The following is an 18,829-nucleotide window of genomic DNA, read 5'->3' as shown; positions in this document are numbered from 1 at the left end:
TTCGTGTGACTTTCCTGTGCTCTAATGTGCTAATATTCTATAGCTTATTGCAGATTTTTTTTATTTTTCTTTTCTTTTTTACCTGTTGCCTTTTATTAGCAGCATTGGTCTGTCTCCTTGCAAGCACTGTCCACCTCCTTTACCCACCCCCGTTCTCCCCCCCACCCCCCCCCTCCACACCCCGCCCTACTTTCCTGGCCCTCCCCAAACCGTGGTTGCGATGGGCCTGTGACCTTGTGTCGGAGATTGGTGCAGTGAAACCTAGGACAGAGGAGAGAGAAGTTTTAATCTTGAAAACTGGCTCTAACTACTAACCATCCATGGTTCATAAAGATCTGTATATGTATGTACATATATATATATTTCTTTTAGAAAACTCACCTAGTTTCTGGTGAATGTGTAGACATTGCAGTTCTAAGTGCACAACATGTACTGATATTCTTCTGTGCATGAGTTCATTTTAGTCAGTAAATGTGAAATTTCAACATATAGAGCTACTATTTTGTTTACAGAGACTGTTATTGATAAAATAATCGCCTCTCCTGAGTAATTATCACAGAATTGTACAACAGATAAGTTTCCAAGAAGCAGAACGGTATTTGTGCACTCCAGTAACTATGTCTTTACATTTTATGTATTAATCGCCAATTTATTTTTAGTAATTGGGCGTCATACCAGCTACAAGCTCGTTCAGAGGAAACTTTCATTTTCAGGCGAGTGCAAAATCTGTTGGAATATCTTTTTAAGTAACACAATTAAATTTCTCTTTTAGTTTTCTTACAATTCGGTTTAACTAAACAAACTCAGACATCAAACGGTCAAAGGCTTATCCACCACAGCTAATCTGGGTACTCTAGAACTTTTCAAACTACTCTGGTTGCCAATTCTCTAATTCTTAGGACTTGGCTGGGTAGAGGGAATAAATGTTTTTGTCCTGTTTATAAACACCTTTCCTGTTGACTGCATTTGGTTAAATCTTATTTCTTTGTCCTGACACATGCAGTCTTTGAAGTGGGAATGTTGTCATGGTAGGTATTCGTTTCTTCAAAGTTGAAACTTTTTTGTTTTTTACGTATATGTGGTGCTCGATTTCTCTCTTTCTCTTTCACACTTCATTTCCCCTAATTCAGAATGTGTTACAGTCTCTCTAACCCCACTTAGTTATTAATTATGGTAAATACTGAAATCTCTTCTGATGTAGCGAGGCTTACAGAGACTGTGCACCTGCGTGTGTTCCTTTTTAGCACTGTCTTTATGTTGGCATGTATGTTAAGAGTAGTTGCCTTCATTCTATAATCGTGATCTTAAAGATGTAAAATATGATTGTGCTTCTGACTGAATTCCATGATTGAGTGATACGTTTTTTCATCTGCTTATTTGACTGTGTCATTTCTAATAAATGGTGCTCAAATTAAAAGTAAACATTATGTAAGATGCAGCACGGACAATTGCCAAGTGATGGACAAACATCAGTGCATTACTGAACAGGTGCCAGAGATTGTCAGTTGATACCAATTTATGTAAAAGCAGCTGTAAATTTGAGACTGGTTATGGTTAATTCCTTGTAGAATTTTTACCACTCCTCTGAGCATTTTGGCTATCATGCAGCTTTTTTGGATTTATGAATTGGTTAATCATTTGAGTAATTGTGAGATTTTAAATAGTTATTTAATGCATTTTCAATGGACTAACGTTTAAAATTATAATGCAAAATATATTGCCATGAGTAAAGAGTTCAAGTAAACAGTTCTGAATCGGATTCTTCAAATGATCTAATTGCATGATTATCTTCTTTAATATTGCAAAAGGTGCCCCGTTCTTATTTCAGATGTCAGGTTTGTACCTGGGGATTAGTTTTCTGGATGGGGAAAGTTTTGCAAAAATGGGTTTAGAAATTGCTTTGATGCAACATTATTTAAGCCAGACTGTAAAAAATGTGATGGATAAAGAACTCTCCAATAAAAATTTCAAATAAAGTCTTGGGTTTCTGGACACCATTTTATTTAATATTTTCTCTACAATCCTACAATTACAAAATGATAGGTATATGAGTATTCCAATTTACTTGGATATTCAAAATTCAGCTTGTAAAAGAACTATTTCAACCCAAATTTCTTACCTTCCATGAAAGCATTGACTCCCTTATTGGATTTGGCTCAGAGTGGCAGGTCTCCTCTAGTGCTGTAGCCAAAAGGCCATCTTCAACCTTGAATCTAGAAAGTGAGTGTTGGTGGGCTATTATTTGTTGGGGGCATCACAACTGAGTCCAGCCCAATCCTCTATTGTCGTCTTCAACTCTTTCAACAATGGTCACTAGATTGTGTTCAGGAGCAGAAGCCTTGAATCCTTGCTTTTTGTGGCCCTTTCTTGACCTAGGCATGTTATAGTTCACCTCAGCCAGGGCTGTGAAGGAGGGCACTAAGTCATTACATACTAAGAATAAAACATGGGACCTTGTTGGGCTGTGTGGCTCCCTTAAGCAAAATTCAATCTAAGCCTTTCCTCAGTTTAATTTGGAAGGAGCAAGCGTTTTTTTCAGCAATATAGCTTATGCTCTTTTTAAAATTTAGACCTTTCTTGGGGAGGGGTAGGAATGTTTCAGTTCATTTTGATGTTTTTGGGAATGTTGTAGCCAAGGATTGGAATGTCATTAAACTGAATGTAATCAGCAATGTATTTTACTTGGTGTTGACAGAGTTAAAGTTGAAAGACATTATAGATAGAAGAATGGCTACCAATCTGCTGTGCCACAGAATCATAGGAAACATCTTTGCACGAGCAGTTCCTCAAAGGCAGAGCTTGTGATTGGGTTGAATCAATAAATGCTCCATTGTGAAGGATGTACACATTGACATCCAGAGGCACAGGCCAAAGCACAAGTCTTGTAAGAATGCAGATGAGGGCAGGACAATTTTTGAAGGTGGGAGTTGAGATTAAAATAATTTTAATCTACAATGAATAACTTTATGAAAGCAAAATGAAATTCCCAAATATATTCCTACCATGGTCTTACAATTTCCCAGACCAATATACTTTTATTGGGAGGCAGGACACTTACCAGCAAGTAAGAAGTATAAGCCTATAATCCCTGTTATATGTCCACAGACACCAAATTGGAGAGATAATTTGGAGCAGGCCTGAAAGCTACTTTTTTCACTCAGCGCCTTAGTTTGGGAAGATCCATGACTCTTAAGAGTCTCCAAATGGGAGAAAATAAGAGAAACAGCTTCTAGAATTTAAAAAAAACTCACCCCAGAAAGGAATGAAGGGCGTATAATTGAAATTTCCCAGGTACTGACTTACTTTAATAGCCAGTACTGGGAACACGCTGTTGGAGGAAGGTTTATGATATGGGAAAGCAAAGAGAAGGGAAATTTCCAAGACAAAAAATGGTAATAGAAGGAAGAAATATAAAGCTGGAAGTATTGACGTCAGAAGCAGTAATTGTAAAGGATTCAGCACGCTTTGCCTGTTATCATTAATTTTGTGTGACTAACAATTGCTGAAAATTTTAGAAGCTTTCCCCCCCCATCAAAACTAATATTGAGAAATTATTTTGTTTTAATTTGGACTTTGCAATGCTATTAGCGTTAGGCAACTTGCTTAAGTTTTGAAATTGAATATTCATCTGCAATGCACTGATGCAGATGAGCCCAAGTCTCATAGATTTGATTTTTGTTCTGCATCTTAATGTCTACCTGTAGATTGTTTACATTTTTACAAGACTTTCTGGGAGCTAAATTTAAATAACCTGCTCCATTGTCAGGAATTAATTTATGTATTGTTTAAATACAATTCCAGACCTAGGGACCATTTACCCTCAGCGGTTCAGGGGTTGAGCTAAATAAAGATTGTTTGTACTTTACCGGCCATGACTTGCAATTATTTTGAGGTCAAAGCTCTATTCATTTGGCAATTACCTGGTTGTTGGTGTTGCGTTTTTCTGTTTTGAGCCCACCAAGTTGGTCCTTTCACCTCCAGCTTTGTTCTAACATGGTGCATGACCTGCTGCTTCACTTGCATGTTTCTGTCAGTTACATGGCCCTTTTGTCTTGAGGAACCATGAGTTTAACTGCATGCATACGTTGCAGTTTAGCATGTGTTTGACCTAGCAGGCTTCTGTGGCTTGAACTCTGAAACTGCCTGAAATGCATCTTATCATTCAGGCCCAGAATATATTTGACAGATTTCTAATGGGTGTGAAGTTCTTTCTTGGGCTATAGATAATGGGATGTCATTTGTAATGTTAGAAAACTTCAAAGATGAACTATATATCCCCTTTCCTTTGGCAAAATTCGGGACAAAATAAGATTATTTGTAGTGTGAATACTAATACATTTCCTTCTATCTTTTTAGTGAAAATTGAAAGAGGCCTACTAATAAATACTACATATTGTTGTTTGCAAATTTTATTTGGTGGTTGAACTATTGCTTGTTTCTAAAATAAACCAAATGTACTCTAACAATGAATCCTTGGCCAAACTGCTCCAGGAATTGTGAAATACAATAAAAGCCTTCTTTCCTCTCACAGATAGCTGGTGTGAAAATGACGCATACAAGGAACCCTATTAATGAAATGTGAACCTTTTTTCAATCAACCGAACCTTAATTGACTTGCGTTTTCCATTGCAGACCATTAAAAGAATCAGCCACAGCCTGCAGGCCATAGAACCAGTTATTCTTGTTTTATTTTGCATTTTCCATGGTTTCTTATTCCTTTTCTTTTCTTTCTTTCTTTCCTTTAGTATCTTTCTCCTGTCATCCTCAATTTGGTGTGGTTCTTAACAGATAAACCCAATATACTGAATCATTTTGTCGGTATTCCGCATATCAGAAAGTTATACATTTAAACAAATTTGTAAAACCCTATAGATATGCTGGCTTAATTGGGCCTTGCAATAGTTGTTAATATTTCAAGTGTCGTGGATGTACTCTTGTTGCCTGAATAAGATTACTTTCTTTGTTCAAATAACCAACTCCATTAGTCTTTTTGCCCTTTATTTACAGATAAATCTTTCCCTGTTTCTAGGAGAAAAAAAAAGTGCATTCGCTACATACAAGGTGAAGGCAGCTGCGCCAGCCCACCCTCTTCAGATGGAAGCATATTAGATTCTCCTCCCCCTTCTCCTTCCATGTTAAGTCCGTCTACAGCAGACTCTGATCCACAGACTGAACAAATGCAACCTCTGTCACTCACAATGAAACCTGATCCTTTGGCCCATCTTTCCTCACCATCCTCTTCCTCAGTCTTGTCGACAAACTCAGCACTCAAGTCCAGCGCAGTTTCAGCTGTTAGTTGCCAGAACGGGGCATTAGAGCACCGATCCATCACCTTACACCAATCCACATCCTCGTCTTCATCGCAGACTCGACCTTCGACTTCATCCATGTCAATTGTCCATTCCCACGGTGCTTTGCAAGAGACACAGTCCCAGCCACTTTCACTTGTAACCAAGTCTTTAGAATAGCTTTTAGCATAGTTGCTGGTGTTCTTTTTATTTTGTTTGTGCCATATGGCTACATGTCAGTAGATGTTATGGAGTGCATTGGTCAATATTTGACCCATTGTTATTTCAAGGTCCTCTTTGAATATGTAGGATAAGCCTTGAGAGATCCTGCCAACCTCTTGTCAACCATTGCAAAACCTTGTAGTGTTCATCACTGTTATGTCGCTCTTACTGGGTGGATTCTTTACTAGTAAGAGACTGATATCAAATTCAAAGAAGCCCTTGTGGAAGGAGTTGGCTACGCTGTATTATTTGTATTAAATAAGAGCTTGCGAACCAATCATTTTACGTCCATTTTATCCTTAAGGGCACAATGAATGCAGTGCCACCTGTTAATTGTGTGGAACAACTTTTGTGATGTTGCGTGTTATTGTTTAAATGTACAGAAATAATGGGGAAAACTGTGTTAATATGCATTGTTCCATGGCGTTGTTTTTTGGGGGGGGGGTGCAAAAAGAAATTACAACGCTATAGGACCAGTAGTATTTATTGCTTTAGAGATGCTTGTTGTATCATGTATGTTGTCTTTTAAATATTTTTCATTTCTCCAAACAATGTATAAAGTTTTTTTTGCTTAGTGTAAGCATCTTATATATGAAAAGATTCATTTACCAAGGATTTCACCTTTTTTCCTCTGTTGTGATACATGACTGTCACCAAATGGATAATGTAGTGGCATTGTAAAGAACAAAAGTGCACAAAATTGCTGAAAAAAAAGCCATTGTACAAAAGAAAACTTGAAAGCGATTGGGGGAGGGAGGGGAATGTTTTTTGGAATAGCACAAAAAAACATCTGATCACCCATCTAAAGCCCCAAAGTGGACTGAAGCCTCAACCCCTGGAATTGCTTAACCTATATTCTATGTATGTATTCTGTGCCAAACTTTTTTAAAGGTCGATACATCTGCCCTCCCCCATTTTTGCTGTATTTTGGTCCTTTTTAGCTGTGAGGTAACATAGGTATGTATGTAGTTTTAATGTTGCTGACTAGTTTAAGCTATAACGCAATGTGTTTGGTAGCTATTGGCAAAATCATCCAAAAAATCGTATAAAGCAAAGCATTGAAGGGTGAGAATTAATAAAACCCATAAGGGCCAAATTTTCTGTACGTTGGGGAAATTACTCAAAACTGAAACTGCCACTTTTTATGTACACTACTATCAGTAGGTATTTAGTAAATTTTAAAATAGGCATGTTGATGTTGCAAAGGCTGTATACAACTGATGAAAAAGTTCATTCATTTGGTGCCATTGTAGTAGAAATTAAGCAGTTGTATAGCTGTTTTTTTTCAATTTTACTAAGAAGCTGATGACCTTTTGTGAATACTCTCAATGTTTCCTAACAACTGTGATGTTCCTGTTCTGTTTTTTGCTCCTTTTTTTCTTTTCGTTTTTGAAACCATTTTTGTAATGAATCAATGTTCATGCTGTACAGTATCTGTAGCATGCAGTTCTGGATTAATAAAAGCAACTTAGTACGTGCAGAGAATTCTTGTGGTATTCGTGTGCTCTTCGTCACAGCTACATGAAGAAAATGGACCGTCAACTTTTAACCTGAACCAAAACAACTGTTGGCCTAAAAGTCAAATATTGCCTCTGCCAAGTTCAGATAATATGTGGTATGATGCACTTCAGTGAGAGCTAGACATTGGTATTGATGTGTTTGTAGATGTGGAGTTATTGCAGGGAACCATGTTTCTGATGGACGGAGCATTTTGCCCTCTGCAGATATATATATTGAGTCATTTGTTACTGCTGCACTTAATTTTCTTTCTTTTCAACAATTTACTCATTCACTGTGTATGCATTATACCTATTGCTGGTCTGTTAGCTGTTGCTTTTCTTCGGAGTTCAGGGGTGGATACCGCTTGAAAAGCAATATTTCATTAGTGAGGCACTGTAAAAGACATGTTTAATACAAAGTATTACATGATTGTCAACGAATTCTCAACACTGAATTCCCTAGGGATAATATTGTGTGTAACTGCTTTTTTTTAAATGTACGTTAATTTATTTTAAGTTTGGAACATTTTTTTATGATGAAATCACAAATATACCAGAGTTTAGATTTATTGTACAGACTTGACAGGGAGGATAGAGCTCTCTATAATCTGTGTTTCAGCAGATTCTGATCCAGTGCTTCTGAAGTGACAGAAACCATGAATTTAAGTCTTATTTCTCTACTGGTGGTTTCAGTAATTCATTACAATAATGAATGGTGCTGCAAAGTCAGAAATTTACTTTTAAATAAAGGGATTCAACAGAAATATTATAAAAACAACATACATGAATATGCATCATGTCATATTTGTCGCTGAACTAAGAAAAAGATTGATAAAATGAACCATACCATTTATGTACCACAGATTAACTTTTTATTAAGCTAACAGGTAAATATTGGGAGATGCTTGCCTCAATTATGGAAATATCACTTGTTTTTGGTGAACCTATCTGCTCTTTTCAGTTTTGTTAACACCCTTCTATTCCTCAGCAACAGTTTTGAATGAGCCTTGCAGAGCAGTCTGTTGAAGGCAGAAGGAAGTTAGAGGCGTCTGTATCCCATGATATATTCTGTTTTAGAATGGTGTATTTTCAACTGAAAATTAGTATTTTTTTGTTCATGATATTCTAAAGCAATTTAGTCAGCTTAGCGGCTTATCTGTGTTAAATGCTTAACAGTTAACAATAAACCGTCAATCCAATCAGTTAACCAGACAGGCTGATAAGTACAATGCTCATTGCACCCTGGACCGTTTCCAAACTATCTGCTTCGAGTGTAAACACTAACTTGTCCCGCCCCCTCCCAAAAAAAAATGCCTGATTTGATTTTCAGTAAACATGATGAGTGACTTCCTGTCAGCAGATTCTAGTTGCCTGTTGAGAAAACAATGTGCTAAAACTTGTGAATTCTTCCAACACTGAATTGTCACCTCAAAAATGTTTGATCAGATTTTGCCAAACTTCCATTAGTGATCTGCCTGCTTCAGACTCCAGATCGCTTTTGAAAATGGGTATGTTCAGAGCATCGATGGGTTGGTAAATACTCTTATCTGGCAGTTTTGAACTAGATATGATGGGTGAATTATTCTCATCAGTTTCTGGATCCCTGTTGAAACAAATGACTGCTGCAAAGGGAGGGACTGGGGGCGTAAATACATTTTAAATAGATTGATGTCAACTAAAAAAAAACGTGGGAGTGAGACTTTCTAGGATTTCATAAACCTGTCTTCAATTTAGAGAAAATTTGTTTGATTTATATCTTGAGTAGATTTGTGCAAGTACTGAACTGTTCAGGAGCTGCTGAGCTATTATTGCCTTTTTAAGCAAAGAATGCTCATTGCATGTTAGGTATAGCAACAGAAATCAGTGATATTTGGCTGAAGCTTTTGAATTGCTTTTGCTACAACATAGAAGTTGAAGATCCAATGCTGAGGGCCAATCTTGCATGCTTGTTAACAAGTCCAAGTCCCCCCTCGATCACTTTGGCCCTCTTTTGTCTGCCCCCCCCTCCCCCAAACTGTTGGCTATCACAGGGGTATGGTACCACATATGCCCAAGCACTCTACCAATAGTGCACCCAAATATCCATTTTTTATGCCTAAGCCTTGACACCATTTGCAGATTATGCTGCCTTCAGTTAGCAATCGCCATTCATTTTTACAGGCACTGCTAAATGCAAGGTTCTGGAGTCTGCAAAATATTTCCATTACAATATTATAATCTAACTGAAGCTCTTTTGGAGGGAGAATGAGAGGAACTATACACTAAATTAGAAAAGTTTAAAAGGAACAGAGAGACATAGGGATTCCAATAAATTTTTAGAAGTCAAAATAAATGCTTGACCTTGCTCAGAGGGTTTTGTAATGTAGGAAACCTGGCAGCCAATTTGTGCACAATAAGCTCTCACTAACAAAACTGATAATGACCAAAAATATGTTTTATAATGTAGATTGATGGATGAATATTGGCCAGTACACCAGAGGTTATATGCCTGCTCTTCGAAGTAGTATCATGGGATCTTATGCGTCCACCTGAGAGGGTAGACGCAGAAGATCGGTTCAATATCTCATCAGAAGGACAGCACCTCCAACAGTGCAGCACTTCCTCAATAGCGCACTGGAGTGTCAGCCTGATTTTTGTGCTCAAATCCAATACAGGGACTTAAACCCAGAGCCTTCTGACTTTGAGGCAAGAGTAATGCCAACTGAGCCTTGGCTGATAGCAGTTGATTCAGAGTTGCTTTTTTCTTTTTAAATAAAAACGCATAGGCACATGGGCTTTGTAAATAGGGATGACTATTAAAGACAAACAGGGAATAATAATTTGGTACAAACTATTGCCTAATCTCAATCAGACTATTGTCTGATTTTGTGCGCCCTACATTAGGTAGAATACTGATGCCATGGAAAGAGCACAGGGAGGGTTCAGTGAGGTGATTCCCAGGATGAAAGACTTGAGTTATTTTTGTATGTCTTCCCTTCAAGAAATAGTGAGGTGGTGGAAGGATTCCAGGCTGATTAACAGAGCAGGTAGGCCACGTCTTAAATGCTTAATTCATGGTTGTAATTAGCTTCGTACCAAGTAATAAAGTGGTTTGTCCCAATTGGGAGTAGGTTTCAACAGGTTCTCATATAGATTAGGTAGGGTGATAGGGGCAACAACACCCACTGGACAAGGTATCACACTGGATGTCAACCCAGAACTCAGCTGCTGAAAGACTTTATTTAGAAGACTAGAGAAACTGGAGCTCTCCCTAAAGCAGAAGTAGTTAATAACAGATCAGACAATAGCGCTGTTATTATGAGAGTTTTGGTGACGGTAACTAGGGATAAGCATACTGGCTTGCCTTTTTGTAATTAAAGGCCATGTAAGATTGTGCCCCAAAGGCAACGGTTAGGAGAATTATTTTTACTGCAAATTTGTTGGGGCACAGAATGCTCTTCCAAAACCACAATAATCTTTACAAGGGAGGTGAATGAATATTTCAGGAAGAAGAATTTAGAAGGATGTAGGGAATGGGTAGGAGACAAAATTGCACTTGTGTGATGGGCTGAGTGGCCTCCTTGCTGTAAAATTCTCAGATTCTATGACCAAGTCTTACTATTCTTAAAGCAGTTAAAAACTTTCTTCAGTCATGTAAACATAATAAAATGTATTTAGAAATCTGTTTTTATAAGTCCAGCCACACACTTCAGTGCTTGTCAACGGTGCTTACACAATTTTGGCAACAGAGTAGCTACCTTTTGGCATCTTTTTTTACCAGTGCAAAACCACTTGGAAGGTAAAGGATAGCAAAGAGCTGCTTGAGTTGTAATATTTGCATTACTGCTATAGTGCTCCCATTATTTCAGTAACAGGATCAAAAAACCCAGTTTCAAAAATCCTAAAATTCAATTAACATTTAAGAAAAATTTACACTTCACAAAAGTTCGTGCAAAAACTCAATTGCTCCAAAACTCCAGTATACTCCATTACAAATAGGGGGGGGCCTGAATAATTCTTTATCCTGCAGATATAGTGAGACCAGATACGGCCTCGACCATATTTCTGGTCCTGAATCCATAAAAGCAGATTTTGCAAAGTCAACCAGCTGTATCCTTTGGAAAAAATGTTACAATACATGTGTGATTGCTTATGGCCATGCATTGATAAATGCATTCACAATGTGATGTGTTCTGAAGCACAATCCAGACTGGATCTAAATTCCTCACACTGGTCAAACTGGAAATTTTTCCGCACCTTGATCCAATTAGAGATATATTAGTGGCACAACTTTGGAGTTTTTCAGGTTCCCAATGTAATATAGAGCAAGGCATCGATAGATTAAGCCTGTTGTGAGTTTGTTCTTTGGTCCCCTGTGTTGAAATATTTGACACCAGTTTGGCATCCTTGCCAGATGGCATTGTCAAAATGAACAGTTTGCACTGAGGGATTGGAAGTCTAATATTTGGTTACCTTAATTATATCACCAATGTACCCATGCCAAAGTTCTTTTGCATTTTGCAAAGCTGAGCTGAACAAAAGCAAACTCCCTTTGGCTGCAAGTAGTATCTTTACTAAAAGAATAATTGGCTTTGACACCTTAGCTTGAGGAGAAAAGTAAATCAGAGTTCCCGCTCCTGACTGCTGCCCAGGAATCTGCATTGTAATTGGGCCAGGACATGATCAGGCTGTGACACCCTCCACCGTCAAATAGTCTATCAGTGCTCTGGTGGGGTACACCGATAGAGAATGGACACTTGGGCCAAATATTTGAGGGTGGTGGGTGGATCAGTGAAACTCCAGGATGAACTATTAGCTTGTAAATGGGGTATTTCATTTTAAAAGTACTCCTATTTTAATGAGTAATTTATTGCAGGTTGCTTGCTGTGCAACTGTGCCTTTTTTAAGCATTTTGCTGTCTTGTTGAGAAATTCACATTGTAACTTTGCAAAGTTTCTTCACTGACCATACCCGCCTTCTTGCAGGGAACATCTGACTCAAAATTAGACAAGTTTCCAAGTAACAAACAAAACAGCTATTATTCGGAGTAGGTTCTTGAAGAACTTGGTTCTGAGATCTGTTTGTATTTTACAATCCAAGACCTCAACTGTATGCCTAATTAAAGTTCTTTTAAAAGCTTGCATCTTATTAAATTTGGCGTGGCTCCACCCCTAGTAAAATACTCAATTTACTGCACCATTCAATGTCCAAATATAGAAATCATGCAAAAAAGATCAGAGTTGGACAGATGTAGCATCTTAACTGATTTAAAATCTGGCCCCAATTCAAATGCTGAATGTGCTTTAGTTTATCACAATATATTTTCATCAAAATATACTTGGTGGTTGTGGATGCAAAATGAGATCATTATGCAGTTGCAGCTCTTGTGTAGGTTGGTATAGTACACTGGCACTTTGTGATCTACATAAACGTTTGCAAAAGGCTCACTGGATTGTTGGTATTTGTTTAAATGATGTTTGTATATTTTGTCATTGACATTACAAGTTTGATTTGCAAGTTTTGATCAATATTGTGTGTTGCAGTTCATTATTTCCCAGTCCTGCTTATAGCTCAGAGTTTGATCGAACACGTATTATTCTTGAGAAAACAGGGTTTTGAACATACTTTTAAATTGCAGTTGTGAAATTGGTGATGTAGAAAAGTTTTACAAGTTGCTTTATGCATGGTGAGTGGTTTTGAAAAGTCCTAATCTTAAAATGAATTTCTGAAGTAACATTGCTTGTGTATGTTATCAGGATGAAGTTAATCCCATAAAATGTGTCTCTTTGCTCAGACGGTCTGGAGGCTTGACTACTCTTCCAGTGTAGTATGAGCAACCTGTGAGGGGCCACTAAGAAATCTGATTTAGAAAGAGACAATGAAGGATCAAAGATAGGAAAATAAAACTTTTGACATTACTTACACACTGCTGAGTTACTTTGGTCGAAGACTTGGATCTGGATAACAGACTGGTTAATGACTGGAATTTCCCATCTGGTTGACATCAGTCGTAGATTTGTAAATGTTATTGTGGATGTAATTCCTGTGAGTGCTTATTGCAGCCTTTTCAACCTAATGGTCAGAGATTATAATAGGTGGCCCTCTAGACCCATGTGGGGCTACTTTTTACAAAGTTGTTTGGAAGACAAATGTGAACGTTTTGTTTGAATCCCTGCCATGGTCATTCTTTCTCCTTTTGCAGTATATAATATTGCATCATACAGGGGAAATAAAGTCTTGCATTTATATAACTCCTTTCACAACCTCAGGACATTCCAAAGCACTTTAGAGCCAAACAGGTATTGCAAGGATTTCTTCAGTCGGCCTCACTAAGAGATCTGGAGGCTTGTATGGTTGAAAATTCAGTGTTCATTGGTAACACACAAACTATATACATCTCTAGGGTATAACCCTGCTTAGGGACTATCTTCATGCTGGCTTCTGCTAGATGACTGCTGTACTCAACCCACTATCATGTGACTCTCTACATCATACTGTGGGTGGTACTCTTTCCCAGATTAACCCTTGCTATGCCGAACATTCTTATTCTACACCTCCCTCCAAGTCTTTACCCAAACATATTTACAATGCAATCTTTCCTTGCTACCACTTCTTCTCCCCCTACCCCCACCACCGGCCCTCAGTCACTGACTTTATAAATCTCGACAGTCTGGAGGCTTGACTACTCTTCCAGAAGTTGTCCGTGTCAAATTTGGAGAAGTGGCAGACCCAGTTGCTTCAGGCATATTTTCTAGGTATGGAGTTGAAATCGTAGTATTCTGTGTTTCAGGCACTTGGTTGTCTCCATCTGATTTGCTTTTTCCACTCCTTGGAGTTGAATTTCTCCTTATCGACAACCCATCTGCTTTGTTTGGGCTCCATGGGTTTGTCCTATTCCCCCTGGAGGGAATGTTCACTCAGTTCATTCATAAAGTGGACTCAGGTTTTCTTTTGAATCTTTGAATCAGGTCTGAATCTTTCTTCCATGGCCACTGACTGCTCCTTCAACTCATTCAATTTACTCGTTAGATCCTCAATCTGTTTGTTAGAATTTTCCTTTTCTGCTTTTAAATTCTGGATTTGCTCTGCCATACTGTGCATCTCATCTTTCATGTTCTTAAGATTGGATCAAAGTTCAACAATTTCATCAGTTTTTGTTGTTAATTCTGCATTCAACCAGCCATTCTGATTCATCAGAAATTCCTTCTCCTGTTCCAGGCGTTTTTCACAATACCTAATAGAGATTCTGATACTTGAAGTTCATCAAGTTCTAATTGAAGATCTATCTTTGTTGAATTTGCTCCTATAAGGTTATCATTTAGGCATTTCAAATCCTCTTTCAAGTGTTCTACATCCTATGAGTGACACTCCAGTGTTCTCATCAAGTCTTGGCTTTCATTAGCAAACTCAAATTTCATCCATGAACATTGGTTCTCTGCACTGAACAGTTTTCCCTTAGCAGACCCTAATCCCTCTGAGCTATCCTTGAGGCTCACATTCTGTAATTTTATTTCTGCTAATTGGTTCTGACACTCTTCCTACTCTTTTGAGAGAACTTCAACTTTCAATTGGGTGTGCTGCAGAAGTGGTCGAGAACTCTTTTCTGACTGTCGAATTGAGCTGCAAGTTTTCTACTTTTTATTGCTCCTGTGCAGAAGAATTTTTCATCTTCTCCTTTTCCCCCCTATAGTTCGAAAACTCTGTTCAGTGATATTTTCAGTGCCTCAAACTCTTCCCCAGGAATGTACTATAACTGTATTTACTCTTTCAAAACCTGGATGTTTGATTGCAGCTTGACATTCTCTTCCTGGAATATGGAACAATGCCATGTCTTCTCTGCCAACTGGTTCTTCATTTCTTTCAGATTTACATTAAATTCATGTTGCTTTGCTTAATTTTTCAGAGGAATGAACAGCAATCTGAGGGATTCTTGGAACATGTCAAGGCTCAGTCAACAGGTTTCCCTTTTTGCAAAGCTCAATTGTTTCCTCTTGTAATTTAAGTCTCCTCAACTTTGTTCTGCTCTTCCATTCTGCATTTCAAGGCACCCTTCATTTCTTCATGCTGCTGAAGGGTTATGTACTCCTTTGACATTTGATCTTGAAGGACAATCAGCTGTTCTTTCAACTGTTTATTTTCTTGTTCAGCCCTTGCCATCTCACACTGTGTTTCAGTGCATTGCTTTGTCACTACTGATAGCTCCAATGTGGCTTTTTCTGAAGGAGTATTCAACATCCTTTTTAACTCCATGTTTTCCCATGGCAAGTATTGATTATTCAAAGAGTCAGCAGGAAGAGGCAGCAAGTTCCTTGAGTATATTTTATTGCCTGCTGTTGTGCCTGGCTGTATTTCTGGTTGACTTCTTCCAACTCCCTCTTCAATTTGCCAACAATGGAATTCAGAGTTGTTATTTCCTCCTTGTGCTTTTCTGGAGAGATATACTGAGTCTGCACACAATTCAGATATTCGCTTATTGATTTCTTCACAACATTGAACCTTTTTGTTTCTTTCAAAGCCTCCTTGTACCATTGTGACACCTCAGAAATGTGTTAGTTCACATCTTAAACAATTTGGTTCATTGAAGATTTTAGTTCATCATATGTTTTCAAAGGTACGTGCTCTGCTTGAATCTTGTTTCAAGTCTTCCAATTCTGCTTTGATACAAACATTTTCAATCCTATTTCTTTCTGTCTTTTCTTTCTCTGCCTGCAGCAGAACTTTGTCCTTGCCCGTCATTTTGGTTTCACTGTTAGCCAGGTCAGTCTCTGGCGAAGTCTTAGCTTGTTTCTGTAATTGTGCTACTCATGGCTTCATCCACTCGCAGCTTGAAACGCTGTATGATTTTCTCTTCAATCAGTGACAGCTGGCTTAGCATTGCCACCTGCTGTTGCAGTTTGGGTAATGTGTCAGATTTTACAAAAAGATTGATGTTTAATCCTTCTGGCTGGTTCTAAGCCTCCCCTTTCCTCTGCACTAAACTCATGCACTTGAAGTGCCCATGCACTTCATTGCACTGATACGGCCTGCCACCACCGTGTTGGGTATCGTCTTTTCTCCTTTTGTTGCTTTATTGAGGATGTTCTATCCCTCTTTTTAAGCTCTGTACGCACAACGACCTGCGGATAAAAAAATTTGTCAAAGGCTTTCATATCTCATCAAAGCCGTCTGAGGATTCATCAATGCCTTGCATTAGGTTTACTTCATCAGCAAGTTCACCAAGGAAGTATAAACGTTACTAACTTGTACTTCCTTTGATTTTCTACTTAATCTTGGTTTACTCCTGTAATCTAAAAAAATTTCTTCTCCGTGACGTCCATTTTTGTGTCTGGTTTGGCCCTTGCATCAGCCTAAATTGGTCTGGTAGTTTTAATTTACTATCCTTGGCTGTTTTTCCTAACAGGGGAGTACAGCTTTATTTTTTTTTCCCAAGATGGCACCACAGTAATGGTTTTTTTTCCTCATTGTGCTTTTTGGGTTTTGGCAGGCTTCTTTTGTGAACTTGAAGCCTTTTTTTAAAAACTTTGCGATTCTGCCGGAAGTATTCAAATGAGTTGTTTGGGCCAGCTACTTGCTTTTTTAAACCTGGGAAATCGATTTGAAGACCGTAATTAGCTTTGCCTTCTGTTTAAATTATTTTTTCCTCCCATTCATTCGAGTTCGGCTGCCACATGCTATGGCACTGGCTCCAGACCCAGCTATTGTGTCCTTCTAACTGCGCTAATTAAAAATCGATATGCTCTGCCTGATTAGTGCTCTGATTATTTTTAAAAGGTTAGTTCAGCCTTTTAGTGAATTTTGCTCAACCTTCCAATCTGGCCAGATCCTTTGACTCTGCAATTGATGGGGATACACAAGGGACCACCACATGCTCTGGTGGAGATCTTCAGCTGCACAGTAGATTATTCTTCAGCCCTTCATCTTCTGCATCTGCAATAGAGATTTTTAGGCATGCTGTGTCTCAATGTAGGTTTCCTTGCTCAGGTCAGAACGTCAGTTTCCTTAGCTTTTCATGCCTCACGGTGCTGGGCTCCTCCAGCTTCTTTGTGGTTATGGGTTTGTTCATTAGCTGCCACCATATTGAAAGGGTTTGTTCAGTATGTCTCACGAAGAGGTCTGAAGGCTTGAATGGTTGAATGTTTAAGTGTTTATTGGTAACATATAACTATATACATCCTCATAGCCCTGCCTAGGTACTATCTCCATTCTGGCTTCTGCTAGACAAGTAATGTACTCGGTCCGCTATTATATGACTCTCTACATTATGCTGTGGGTTTCCCCCGTCCCACATTAACCCTTGCTATGCTGAACACCCTCACTACAAGTACTTATGAAACGCAGTCACTGTTGTTGACCTAAAATGTTCATTCTGTTTCTCTCCCCCCCTCTCACAGGTGCTGCCAGACTGCCGAGTATTTCCAGAATTGTCTGCTCTTATTTACAGTTTAATCTACTTAATGTTATGAAGTTAGTCAGGTGCATGCTTTGATTGGTGTCACCTTTATTTCGTTTGTGGTCCCACAGATCTGCAGAATATTGCAGGTGTTTGTAGCCATAGCAATGAGATGGCAGTGGTGGGTACTCCGCTTCGGACATGCAATGTTAACATCAAGTCCTGTTGGAATAATTGCGGTATGGATCAAATACAGAACAAATCTATCCTTGGATTAATCCACATCTTCAAAATCTGGCCCAACTACACCTATGGGAATTTTTCTAGCTCACAGCAACCATCCTGTGACCTTTTAAGTAAAATTTGTCAATTTTTACAGAATTGTGAACAGTACTATGATCCATTCCTATTAGGAATTAAATTAAGAGCAACCAAATTCATTTCACATGGGACCTTTACAATCAGCAGAGGGACAATTATCCTTTCATTCTGACTGGATTCAAATCCAGAATCCAGGGTTCAAGGACCATCTGTTAAAGTATAGCATCAAGCCCCTGAATATTACTTTTAAGAGTACTTTTACACTATAATTGTAGTATCAGTAAAGCATGTGTTTTGCTTCATACCAATGATATGGTTTTGGTGCAAATGCAGGCTAACTTTGGAATTTAGGCCTGACTTGAAATGAATAAGTGGAATGAGACTCTCTGGGCAAAAGACTCATTCGATTTCTTTTTGGAGTAAGATTGGGCCTTAGATTTATAGTGTACACTCTTATGGTTGACGTGAAGCAGAAAGTTGCATTTGTAGTTGCAGCACAGAGACTGAGTTAGATTTTAGCTCCAGTAGGAACATGTTTCTTTAAAAGCCTAAATCAGTTCCAGGTACTTAAGTAGCCTTGAAGATGGCAAAAGTTGTTCCTGGCTGTTCCCAAAATTGACTTTTAACCCCACTCCTAAATTGGCTCAAAAGATGAAAAATTGTGGGACAAAACTATGTTGCCTCTTATTTATAGATCTGAGTTACCCCTAATGAGACTGCATATACTATTATTTCATGTCTCCCAAAGTCAATTTGGATGTTGGAAATATTAGCTGCAAACAATAAGACTAAGATTGCAGATGGTATTACCCTGGGTTCAAATGTAGTGGTAGAACCTATTATTTTAACCAATTCAACAGCCATTCATTTACGCAGATAAAATTGCTTACTCTTGCCCTTTTATCACCCATCAAGTATAAGCAGGAGAGTAATCCATTTGTGACCTCAAAAGATTGAGGGGATCTGAATAAAGTAATGGAAATCGAATGGTTTATTGTTATCCAAATTACTGTCAACAGAGATTAATCTATGACACACAAATCTCCTTCAAATTCAACAAAAACCATTGTGAACATAAAGACAGTGTTGCAATATTTAAAATGTTAAGCACTTCTCAGATGTTGTCTGAC

General features: G+C 38.3%; 1 protein-coding gene and 1 long non-coding RNA gene across 30 annotated transcripts in view; both read left to right on the top strand.

Moving 5' to 3' along the window:
- Positions 1-6,995, top strand: part of tcf7l2 (transcription factor 7 like 2) — a 193,068-nt gene extending 186,073 nt beyond the window's left edge. For 8 of the 29 annotated variants that reach the window (XM_078564713.1, XM_078564712.1, XM_078564711.1 and 5 more), the window contains 2 exons: positions 660-713; positions 5,030-6,995. In XM_078564713.1, the coding sequence (XP_078420839.1) occupies positions 660-713; positions 5,030-5,468 (493 nt within the window). In that variant the 3' untranslated portion in view covers positions 5,469-6,995. Of the gene's footprint in view, positions 1-659; positions 718-1,003; positions 1,029-4,985 lie in introns of those variants that run through there. The other 21 variants (XM_078564740.1, XM_078564720.1, XM_078564718.1 and 18 more) reach the window with 13 other exon arrangements.
- Positions 1,036-3,571, top strand: LOC144694391 (uncharacterized). Its single transcript, XR_013579740.1, has 3 exons — positions 1,036-2,526; positions 2,897-2,920; positions 3,046-3,571. It is a non-coding gene; the product is annotated as an uncharacterized LOC144694391 (long non-coding RNA).
- Positions 6,996-18,829: the final 11,834 nt, after the last annotated feature.

Source organism: Cetorhinus maximus, chromosome 20 (assembly GCF_964194155.1).
Source record: "Cetorhinus maximus chromosome 20, sCetMax3.hap1.1, whole genome shotgun sequence".
Classification (NCBI taxonomy): Eukaryota; Metazoa; Chordata; class Chondrichthyes; order Lamniformes; family Cetorhinidae; genus Cetorhinus; species Cetorhinus maximus.
The sequence above is the reverse complement of the archived record's forward strand: the minus strand, read 5'-3'. Positions and strand labels throughout refer to the sequence as shown.